The sequence below is a fragment of the Hyaena hyaena genome, unplaced genomic scaffold (assembly GCF_003009895.1).
Source record: "Hyaena hyaena isolate Hyena2069 unplaced genomic scaffold, ASM300989v1 scaffold_16, whole genome shotgun sequence".
NCBI lineage: Eukaryota > Metazoa > Chordata > Mammalia > Carnivora > Hyaenidae > Hyaena > Hyaena hyaena.
In genome coordinates, this window is record NW_024080650.1 from 2,171,810 (window position 1) to 2,184,140 (window position 12,331).

Here is a 12,331-nt window from a genome sequence, read left to right on the forward strand (position 1 = left end):
ACCCATTGGAGGATTGGGGCTGGGGCGGGGCAGGAGCGCGGCGCCTCCACCTCCTCTAGACCTGCTTGCGGTTTTTTCCCCCCCTGTTCTGGAAATCCCGCCGTATGATTAGTCTAGGCCTCTGTGAAGGCCAGGCCCAAGTCGGGGTGCTTTTTACAGTTGTATTCTGCCTCCTCAACCTCCTTGCTTCAGGAACAGAAAGAGTTTAGCTATGAAAGTGAAAGCAAAACGCAAGTCCGGCCTACCAGGAGGAAAGGGCGGCTTGCAGCCTGAGGAATATAGTTGTTTTAAGTGTACATTTTGTTTTTGCTATTATGGAAGTGATGGGCCTCAAAGTCAAACAGTAAAGAGGTATACAGTTATGATCACAAAATTATCTCGCTCCCCTCGCCCCGCACACACGTACACCAAGCTCGTGTTCTTTACTGTATCCAACTTTTCTAAGCTTTTTTTCTTTATACAAATACACATTTTTTAAAAAACAAAAATGGGTTCATACAGGAAACCCTTCTGCAGTGTACTTACGAAGATATATTTAATTTTATGCCATGAACTTCTTTATATCAGCATCTCTTAAAAAGATGGCATAATATCCTGTGCATGTAACCTAATTTACCAATTTCTTGTAATTACAAACACCTTTGAGCATCTTAGCTGATTTTTATGAGATTGACTCCTTGAAGTAGCATACACACTAAAGTTTTGATGTTACTAAACTGACCACTGAAAGACTGCAGTTTACCTTCCAACCAAAGACTGTGAGCGTGCTCATTTCCACATATTTTCCTAACTGTGGATATTGGCGATCTTGTCTTAAAGTCTATGCTCATTTTTGTGAAAATTCCAATTTGCACATTAAAACTTTGCTACAGGTTGAACATCTTTCATATATTTCTTGACTATTGTATGTTTACATCTTTTCTATTAAACTCTTTTTCCTGGGGCCCCTGGGTGGCTCAGTCAGTTAAACATCTGAGGTTGGCTCAGGTTCTGATGTCGCGGGGCTTGTAGGTTTGAGCCCCACCTGGAGCTCTGTGCTGACTGCTCAGCTGGAGCTGTTGGAGATTCTGCATCTTCCCTCTGTCTCCCTGCCCCTCCCCTGCTTGTGTTCTCTCCCTCTCTCTCCGAAAAATAAAAATTTTTTAAAAAGCTCTTTTTCCTAGTGATTACAGGACCACTTTATATATCAATCATTTCCCCATTACATATATTCACCCCCATTTTTCTTTTGCTTTGCTTATAGCATTTCTCTTTAGTTGTGTTTGCTATCTTGATCTGTAGAATTAGTTTTTCTATTACATATCTTGATGTGGATTTAGTTTTATTTATGCTGTCCAGGGAATTTTGTGTTCCTGAATCAGAATACTATCAGAAGATAGTATTTCATCAAATCTAGAATATTCTCAGCTATTATGGCTTCACATATTGCTTTTCCCAACTCTATTCTCTCCCTCTGGCAGTTCGATTGGATGAATGCATTTCACTGAAAGTAAGATACATTTAAGTGTATAATGCACCATTATTTTGTGTAGCACAAGAAAAAATATAACATGTTGTTATATGGTCACACAATGGTTTATCATTTAGAATTTGTATTTTGCAATTACTGAAAGAAATTTTAGTTTATCTAAACTATTTGTACTGCATATTACTCTTGTGCATACATACAAATACATATAAACAAAAATTGATTAAGTCATTCTTAATATTTCTCCACATTTAGGTTCTCACAGTTGCTGATATTGCTGTTTTTTCCATATGCTAGCATACTGTTATCACAGGTGTTGATGATGCAGCATTCTCAAGAGTGCTATTCTCTCGAATCTCAAGTCTTTGACACCCGTTTGTAAGTTTAAAAATTTTTAAGTTTTTAATATATATTTTTTTAATGTTTATTTTTGAGAGCGCACACAAAAGTGCTCATGCATGGGGGAGGGGCAGAGAGAGGGAGGGGGCCAGAAGATGCCAAGCAGGCTCTGCGCTGATAGCAGAGAGCCAGATGTGGGGCTTAAATTCAAGAATCACAAGATCATGACCTGAGCCAAAGTCAGATGCATAACCAACTGAGCCACTCGAGCACCTCTTAAAGTTTTTAAAGTCAATATATTTAAACTAAAACAAACAAGAAAACAGTTCACCCATTTCTCCCACCCCTACCCCCCACCTCTGGCAAACCACCAATCTGTTCTCTATTTGTGAGCTGGGTTTTGTTTTTATTTTAGGTTCCATGTAGAGATCATATGGTATTTGTCTTTCTCTGTCTGACTTATTCACATAGCGTAATTCCCTCAAGATCCAACCATATCATTGCAAATGGCAAGATTCCATTCTTTTCTATGGGTGAATAATATTCCATCATGTAAATATACATATATCATAATTTCTATATTAATTCATCAATGAATACTTACCTTGGCTACTGTAAATCATGCTGCAGTGAACATGCAGATATGTATCTTTTCAAGTTAATGTTTTCATTTTCTTTGGATTAATATCCAGAAGTGGAATTGCTGGATTTTATGGTAGTTCTATTTTTTTTTACTTATTTATTTATTTTTAATGTTTATATTTTGAGAGAGACAAAGAGACATAGTGCGAGCAGGGGAGAGGCAGAGAAAGAGGGAGACACAGAATCTGAAGCAGGCTTCAGGCTCTGAGTTGTTAGCAGAGCTGGAACCCACGAGCCATGAGATCATGACGTGTGCCGAAGTCAGACACTTACCTGACTAATCCACCCAGGTGCCCCTGGTAATTCTATTTTTAACATTTTGAGGAACCTCCATACTATTTTCCAGTGTGGCCGCACCAATTTACATTCCCTCCAACAGTGTACAAGGGTTCCTTTTATTCATCTCCTTGCCAGTACTTGTTATTTCTTGTCTTTTTGATAATAGGTATGAGGTGATATCTCATTGTGGCTTTGATTTGCATTTCCCTGATGGTTAATGATGTTGAGCATCTTTTCATATGCCTGTTGGCCATCTGTATGTCTTCTTTGGAAATATGTCTATTCAGATTTTCTGCTCAATTTTTAAATTGGATTGGTTTTTGCTATTGAGTTAAGATTAGTCTCTTATCTGTTACATGATTTGCAAGTATTTTCTCCCATTCAGTAGGTTGCTTTTTCATTTTTTTTATGTTTTCCCACTTGGAAATTTTGATACTGGACCCCTCTTGCTTTATGTATGATCAACTATTCTTTTGCATATATTTTAATATCAAAACATAATAGTTTTATTCATTTGGATTTTCCTTTCTTAGTTCTGTTAGAGTCTCTATTCCTATGCAAAATGGAGAGTGTTTTCCCTCCAGGAACTTGACTACTCTGTTTCTTTGCTGTTTGCTTACATAATAACATTCTGATTTAATGCCAGATCTAAGTGTAATCAATTTGAAGACATTTTAAATGGCAGTTAAACTCCACCCACGTGGCACCCACAGTGCACATGATCAGTTGAAATGAAGATATATGAATGACTATGACCTGTGGTCGGAGAAGGCCCTCAAGCTAGTAGACTTTTACTGGAAAAGCTAGCTGTTTGGAGAGGGAAAGAAAGAGTATTCTCGGCTGGGGCACCCAGGTGGCTAAGCATCCGACTTACGCTCAGGTCTTAATCTCAGGTTTGTGGGTTCGAGCCCTGCCTCAGGCTCTGTGCTGACAGCTCAGAGCCTGGAGCCTGTCTTCGGTTTCTGTCTCCCCCTCTCTCTGACCCTTCCCTGCTCATGCTCTCTCGCTCTCTCTCAAAAATAAAACATTAAAAAAAATTTGTTTTAAAGAATATTTCTTGTAGAATTATTAAAAATTCCTCTGAGGGATACCTGGGTAGCTCAGTAGGTTGAGCGTTTGACTTCAGCTGAGGTCATGATATCACAATGAGTTTGAGCCCCACGTCGGGCTTTGCCCTGACAATGGGGAGCTTGCTTCCAATTCTCTGTCTCCCTCTCTCTCTGCCCCCCCCACTCTCCCTGAAAAATAAACATTAAAAACAAATTATAAAAAAAAAATTCCTCTGAAAGTGAAACCTTGAGGTCTAACAAAATACTGATACGTAACAAAATACTGTGATGGTAAATCTGTAAGAATACTCAACAGCCTTTCAGATACCATTCTCAAAGGGCATTTAATGATAAAGAGAAAAGTCAGAAAATGAAACGGTATAAATAGTAGTATTCCAATTTTCTACAATTGACACAATTGTTATGTCCACGTATAAGCGCACAGAAAAATAGAATGAAAATGCAGTAATGTAAATAATAACAATAAATTATCTGTGGCCGATTGTACCATAAATGATGTTAATGTTTTCCATTATATTTTTCTGCATTTTCCATTTTATTTTTCTGCATTCATCAGATATGTATTGTTGGTCAGAAAATGTTAATGAATGTTGGGAGAGAAAAATGCTATAAACTATTTTATATAATTTTTGGCAAATGTCTTTACAAGGCGACATCATGTATTAGAGTGATTCTCGAGTCTAGTTGCCCATTAAAAACACCTCGGGAGCTTAACAACAAAAAAGCCTATGTCCTCTAGGCTCCATCTGAGAGATTCTTAGTTGGTCTAGGGTAGGCCCTCCATTTGTATTTTTTAGAAGCTCCCCAGGTAATTCTTTTTTTTTTTTTTAATATTTTTATTTATTTCTAGGAGAGAGAGAGACAGCGTGAGCAGGGGAGGGTCAGAGAGAGAGGGAGATACAGACTCTGAAATAGGCTCCAGGCTCTGAGCTGGCAGTCAGCACAGAGCCCGACACGGGGCTCGAACCCACGAACCGCAAGATCATGACCTAAGTGAAAGTCGGACGCTTAACTGACTAAGCCACCCAGACACCCCGCTCCCCAGGTAATTCTAATTAATAATGAGGCCTGAGTAGTACTGTCTCATGTGTCACCATGTGTGATCAATAGGTGAATATTTGCTTAAAGCCACTTGCACCCCCATGTAGACTATTGGTTTGAAAAAAATCAGATCTACAATTCACTTAGAGGAAACCGATATTGAAATTTATAGGGACTGTCTATTGATTACGTTTGTGGGAGGGCAGGATTTGCATTTCTGAAGCTTTAAGAAGTTCGACAATTCTGGGGCGCCTGGGTGGCTTAGTCGGTTAAGCGTCCGACTTTCGCTTAGGTCATGATCTCGCGGTTCGTGGGTTCGAGCCCCGCGTCGGGCTCTGTGCTGACTGCCAGCTCAGAGCCTGGAGCCTGTTTCAGTCTGTGACTCCCTCTCTCTCTGACCCTCCCCTGCTCACGCGCTCTCTCTCTCTCTCCTAGAAATAAATAAAATATTTAAAAAAAAAAAGAAGTTCGACAATTCTGCAGAGTACACTTTTTTTTTTTACATTAACCCTGTTTTATTTCATCTTGGTAGGTGCAGAGTGCACTCTTAATTCCATTTTGCATGTTGCCTCATTAAACTGAGTAAGGCTTAGCTATCTGAGAACATTCGCTAAACTAAGAATAGAAAGGAGATATGAAGGGCAAGATAAAATGCAGATAAAGTCTGTATTTGTTTGACAATTTTTAACAGTTACTATTTAAAGAAATGTTTATTTATAATTCTTCCTGTGTAATAGAAGAAAATTCTTCAGGTAACTGAAGAATTATCTCGCTTGTACCAATGCAGTTTTCAAATATCAGAAAGAGGAGAGGTTTTTTATTATAAAATAATAATTATAGCAATAGCTGTCCATTTATATTGGGCTCACACTCAGCCTGAATATTCTGGGGGGCTTGAGAATTTCTTTTTTTTTTTTTAAATTTTTTTTTAATGTTTTATTTCTAGGAGAGAGAGAGAGAGAGACAGCGTGAGCGGGGGAGGGTCAGAGAGAGAGAGGGAGTCACAGACTGAAACAGGCTCCAGGCTCTGAGCTGGCAGTCAGCACAGAGCCCGACGCGGGGCTCGAACCCACAAACTGCGAGATCATGACCTAAGCGAAAGTCGGACGCTCAACCGACTAAGCCACCCAGGCGCCCTGAGAATTTCTTGTTAGTTACCTCAACTAATCTAAGTAACACCTAAAATAATGGAACTAACCAAGGAGTACAATGAAGTCACTGTAAACAAGATATGCCACAAGCCTGGAAGAAATGATCCTAAAGAGATAATATGAGGAATAGAAAAGAAAAATCAGGGATAAAGGAGGAGGTGTAGGGTAATATAAAGGAACAAACTCTTTTTTTTCAGGCTAGAGATAGGGGGAGATTTTTCTTTTAATTTCTTTCTACAGTTGAGAGAGAGCTAGACCCTAAAGCTTGCCTAAAGGCCTATTAGTATAACTTTCAGAGGATTGAGTACCTGCCCCCTGTTGTCTACAGCGCTGATTTCAGTAATGTACTTACTTGGTCTAAGCTCAGCCTGTCAGGGCTGAGAGCAATGGCTGAAAAGTTTGTTCAGGCCAAATTGTAGGGGCTTATCTACCCTAGTAATCATACTGTCCATTCTGAAACCCTGATTTGTACGTACAGCTCTCCAGCCTCGTTATATTACGCTGGGTTTGAAAGGCAACAGCCGAACTGGAATGATGTTCGCTGTGATGCTTGCTTACTCAATTGTGACCTACACAACTACATAAGTACTCTAACAGTGAGGATCTGGATACAAACACCTTCTGTGTTAGAGGATGACCTTGTGGCTCTCTCTGTGTTGACATCCTTCTACATCCTTTAGACATCAAACCTTGCTTAATTTACTCAATAGGTGTCTGGTCTTTAGATGAAGTAGTAACTACTGACATCGGTCAAAATGCTGGTCACACAGTCCTCAACAGATTAAAAGAGCTTTAAAATTACCATTAGCATGTTATTTACTTTTATTAGTAATAAAAGACAAAATAAAACACAAAAGCAAAACTTTCTAGAAATAAATTATGGCCTAAAAGGAGTGGTCTGTTTCTCCACCCCCCCCCCCCAAAAAAAACCCACCAAGTATTTGTGCAACGTTGTTGGTAGAAAATAAAGCACACCAGGAGTTCAGTATTCCTCCATACCTATTTTACTGTCACTCTCAAGTACTGTTACAGGACCCTGGGAATATACTTACACAAATCAAGGAAAACAGAATGCACTTCTCAGAATTTTGACTACTTTACCCCAAACCCACACAGCTAAGGTCAAAATTGCTAATATGTAATTGCTACTCCTACGTGCGCAACTTTCTCTCCCTGTTAAATTACAGTATGCTTAAGGGAAGACACTCCATTTCATATTTGCTTCACATCACTTACAAAGCAGATAATAGGAACCGCTGAAGGAAATGCTTGAACGACACAGGTATTCATGAATTTAGGAAGGCAGGCGGTATGTACAATGGTTATTGTGGACTTTGGTAACAGATCTATGTTCTAATTCCTAGTGAGCACTTTCTAGTTTGTGAGACCTTGGTTAAATCATTTTTCTTTACGAGAACTTTTAATTCCATTCAAGTACCAACGATGTGTCCGGTACATCGGCGATCCACTGTGAACGAAGGCAGCATTCCTGTCCGAGAAAAGGTCTTTCAACAGTCCAGAAGACAGAAATTTGAAAAGCCGTGTAAGATCTTCTCCGTAAAACGAAAATCATATCTACTTCCAAGCAGATTAAGGAAGACAGATAAGGCGATTACTTAGTTCACTGCCTAGCATAATCAACAATAAGTACTAGAGACAGCTTGGTGAGGCAAAGCCGACTTAAGTTTGGGTTTCACTTCCTTACCACGTGAGCCTCTCCTACACAGGTGGGCTCCGCAGCCCTTTCCACTCAGGACCTAACAGGTGTCTGCTTATATGTGTGAGGGATGCGCCCCGGTTACGGAGGACACGAAGCCGAGATTGGCAAACACCACCCAGACGAGAACCTCCAGGCTCCCGCCTCCGCCCACCGCTACCCGTTTTACCTTTAGGATCCTGGGCGCCCCCGCCAGCCGACCAAGGTCAGGCCCGAGCTCCCATTGGCTAGTCTCCTTCGGAAACACACGCTGTTTCCCGCCTCCTCACGCTGCTAGTCCAATGCACACCTCTCGGCTCCGTTCCGCCCCGCCCCCACCGCCCCGCCTTCCTGGCGGATTCGCGCCATTGGTGGGTCTCTGGGGCCGTGATGGCGGCGGTGCGCGTGCGCGCTCTCTCCAGGGCCGCCCTCCGGAGAGGAGCTAGCGGGCGGGTGCTGCGGCAGGCCGACCGTGCTTCGCTCGGGTGAAAGGGCGGCGGCGGCACTGGGCGGGGCCGAGTTCCACAGCGAGAGGCCGGGCTGCGGTGCGTCCGGCAAGCGGCTCAGGCGGGGCGGGGCCGGCCCAGCGGAGTCCACGCGCGCCCGCACTGAGCTGCCTGCTCCCGCGGCTGTGCTGCTCGCCGGTAGCGACGTCGTGCTGGGGTCTCCAAGCATGACCGAGCTGAGGCAGAGAGCGGTCCGGGAACCGGACGCACCGCCCGAGGACAAGGTAGCGGCGGCGTCGGAGTGGGCGCGGCTGGGCAGCGGCGTGCCCCGTAGGTCCGCGGGGGGGCGCGCGCCAAGGGGTCGTCTCGCTCTCTGACCCTTTGTCGCGGCCGACGGCGGTCCCGGGCCTGGGGAGCGCCTCCGGTCTTTGGGTGGGAGCCCCGGCGGAGCGCGCATCAGAGCGCGGAAGATCCGGGCCCCGGGATCTGCTTGGGGGTGGCATCTCCGGGGCGCGGGAGGTTGCACGCGGCCACCTGCCTCGCACGGTTGTTTGGGGTCCCCCTCAAGTATCTCACCTCCTCGAGGCCTTCCTGGTGTGGAGACGTCGAGACCCCGCAAAGCCGCCTTTGGCAGGAGACACCTCTGAGCCCTTCTAAGGCCCTCTGCCCTCCTTTAAAACGTTATTTGGGCAGAGAGGTGGCTATGAAGACAAGGCCATGGGCTTTGCTTCTTAGGAGATTTAAATCCTTTCTTGAAAGTTGACTCTCGTGACTTTAAATTAAGCAGAGAAGTCTCTTGACTCACGTTGTCAGCAGGTGATGCAAGGTATACTCCCCATTATGTTCCCTGCTTCAAGGGATGGGGTAGAGCAGGAAGGTAAAAAAAAAAAAAAAAAAAGAGGCCATCTTGGTGGGGATGCAGCTGGTTGGGGGGTGAGGGATAAGGGGAGTTTTCCCATTGAAGTGCAAGATTTGTGTAGGGGAGTTGAGGAAGATGGAGAGTGGTTTGTTCTGTGGTGGTGGAATGACAGCCCAAGGACTGGTGGGACTTCGCAGTAGTATTTGGAGCTTCAAGAGCAGTGTGTTTGGTAAATTGATAGGGCAGGGATGTGTAGAATGGACCGAGGGAGCCTGGGCGGGAATCGAAGACCCTGGTTAACTTGGGGGTTGCCAGTGGGTGATCTGCACGTGTTTTCTTTGGTTCACACGCTATTTTAAAAACCAGAAGGTTTCTCCCAACAGTCCGAATTTCGGCCGATGTGGAGAATTAGATCTGCCATCCTATTCCCACCTGTTTAACGTGGGGCTGGAGCTAAGGACCAGCAGTTCCCACCAATCCCTGTTGCCCTTCGTTCCCCTACAGCAGGCCTACAGCACCTATTTATGTATGTAGCTTGCATGATAACTGGAGGAACGGGACATTAGAGAGACCCCAGGAAGGAAGAAAATACAAGATTTGATGACACAAGGGCGTCAGCAGAGCAGTTATACTAGGAGCAATGTTTTGGATGAAAGGTAATACGGTGTTACATTTTTTGTTCTTGAAAAATGGATTATCCAAGGAGAAATTTTGGAGAAAATGTATGGCTTCAAGCGGAAGTTGAGGAGTCACTTGCAGAGAAACAGTGCTTTGAAATCTCTTTTGTCTTCCCATTAAATATTCTGGTTGGGCATAAAAGAACTGTGCTACCCTGCATGTACCAGTTGGTGAATATTCAAATGTTTGGAGGTTGTGTAGTCCTGTTTAAGGGTGAGAGATCAGACCTCATGTTAATAGGACTTTGTGGCCTAAAAGGTGGGAAGAGAGGGAGCTTAAAAAGAAAGCATGATAGCTAGTGGGCTGTATTTTTTGAAAAGCTGTTTGTAATAATTAGACATACTTACTGGTGAAAACAAAGCCACACACACACAACCCATGGGATTATGAGGTGAAAGTTTTTCGCTTCCCCACCCAACTCCTTGGATCCATCTCCCAGAGAAAAAGTGCCAGATGAGTTTTAATTTCTTCCTCCTTCCGTGTTTTTAGGTAGGGAGGACATGAGGAGCTGTCCAGCTAAAGGTACCTTAAATTTTCACAGCTGCACTTAAGCCACTTATACAATGATAGATTGCCTGGGGTTGTGAGCTCCACTAAGTGCTTGTTCCCTAAATCACAGAAGCCACTGCATTCAGTTAAAAGCTGATTGATGTGGTCCATTAGCCCAGAACAAGGCACTCAGCTCCTCACTCCATCACTCAGTATTTCTGATCTATCATGTATGGTATTTTTAATAATAAAGGTACATTTTAACAACCATGAAATGCTTTCTTTGCCTATGATGAATGCAGATAGTAGAGTCTTTAATAATATTTACTGTATTTCAGAGTTTGAAAAACCTATTTCCATGACTCTGGCTTTGCTGATGTTCTTGTGTTAAAACAAAATTAGAAGTAGTAAAACAAGTATATATCTTAAAGAAAAAAAATTTTTAATGTTTTATTTACTTCTGAGAGAGAGAGAGAGAGAGAGAGAGAGACAGCGTGAGCAGGAGAGGGCCAGAGAGAGAGGGAGATACAGAATCTGAAACAGGCTCCAGGCTCTGAGCTGGCTGTCAGCACAGAGCCCAATGCAGGGCTTGAACCCACGAACCATGAGATCATGACCTAAGCCGAAGTCAGTCGCTTAACTGACTAAGCCACCCAGGCGACCCTGAAACAAGTATATCTCTTTAAAAGAAATGAATTGTGAAATGAGGACTTTCTTATTTCATAGTAGAAGAATTCAGAAAATAATATCAGGTCAGTTCATTAAAAGAACTGGAACAAATTTAAAAGACTGTTTAAAATGTTCCAGTTGCTTAACGATTGTGGCTAAATTGCTTTGTAAATAAGCAATCATTAGCTTCAAAATAGTCTGGAGAATGTGTTTATTAGAAGTCAGAAGGTATTTCGTTATATTTAGCATCCTCGAATGGAATTTTCAAAGCCAATTGCTAATAAAGGAAATGTTTTCCTCTGGGAACCGTGCTTATAATTTTAAAGTCCCAAAAGCACAGTATTGTTGCCAAATTTAAGAAACTTGGAATCTAAGCTTTGGGAACGATCCTCTTTCTGCCCAACCATGTTTTTCCAATGGAGATTAGAAAAGAAAAGGATAAAACATGGGCCAAAAGATTAGCATCTGAAAATTTATGTTTGGGTTGACATTTCAGGAGACTTTGTTTTGCAGGTTAGAGTGAAGGCTCTGCTGTATTTAGGTGCTAGAGTGCTACTTAAATTAGAGCTTGTTTCAAAGCTTCCTTTGTAGACTGTTGAAAACAGCATTGGGAGGAAATAGTGACATCATTTAGAAAGGGGCTGTGCCACTTACCAGCAGTGTAACTTTGAGCAAGGCACTTGTATAAATGCCTCCATTTGTCCATCCCTAAAATGGGGGTGATAGAATTAGCATGTGCCTCACAGGATATTCCTGTGGGTTAAATGAATATGCATGTTACATAGGTAGGGCCGGAATTGTCACATTGTGATATTGGTTAGCTAATGTTGTCTCTGGCTGAAATATCGTTTTATAGAAAAAATTGTATTCACCTTCCACTCTTGTAAGATAATTAAATCATCAAGTTGTGAGTGTTTGGAGTAGTCCTTCCCTGTTCATCAGTTTTTCAGGAAAGTGTTACAGACAGGGCTTGGCCTTCCTTAACCTATCTTTTGACTTCATTTTCTTGAAGTTTTCAGTGCTCAGAATCACAGGCTGTAGAAGCAGCATCTCTGTATGCAATTATCTTCCCTTTACTGCCCTAGCTATAATATATTTTAGGACAGTGGTTAGTAATTAAAAATGTTTTTCTGATTTTTAAAAAATGTTTGTTTATTTTGAGAGAGAGAGAGCACGCGCGCGCGCGCCCGCCCTCAAGTCAGGGTGGGGGGAGAGGGGTGGCGGGAGGTGGTGAAAGAAGGAGGGGCAGAGAGAAAATCCCAAGCAGGCTCTAAACTGTCAGCACAGAGCCCTATACAGGGCTCCATCCCACAAACTGAGATCATGACCTGAGCTGAAATCAGGAGTCAGATGCTTAACTGGCATGCAGGTGCCCCTGTTTTTCTGATTTTTAAGAGTGAATTTCTGAAATAAAATCTTATTTTAAGAGCTATAAAACTACAGATGTAGGAGAAATGCTATATTTCAACTTTTTTTTTTTAACATTGAGAAATGCTTTGGTATT

General features: G+C 42.6%; 1 protein-coding gene across 1 annotated transcript in view; it reads left to right on the forward strand.

Moving 5' to 3' along the window:
- Window positions 1-8,178: 8,178 nt before the first annotated feature.
- Window positions 8,179-12,331, forward strand: part of CDS2 (CDP-diacylglycerol synthase 2) — a 56,945-nt gene continuing 52,792 nt past the window's right edge. The window contains exon 1 of the mRNA XM_039224383.1: window positions 8,179-8,416. Within this exon, the coding sequence (XP_039080314.1) occupies window positions 8,360-8,416 (57 nt within the window). The 5' untranslated portion in view covers window positions 8,179-8,359. The remainder of the gene's footprint in view (window positions 8,417-12,331) is intronic.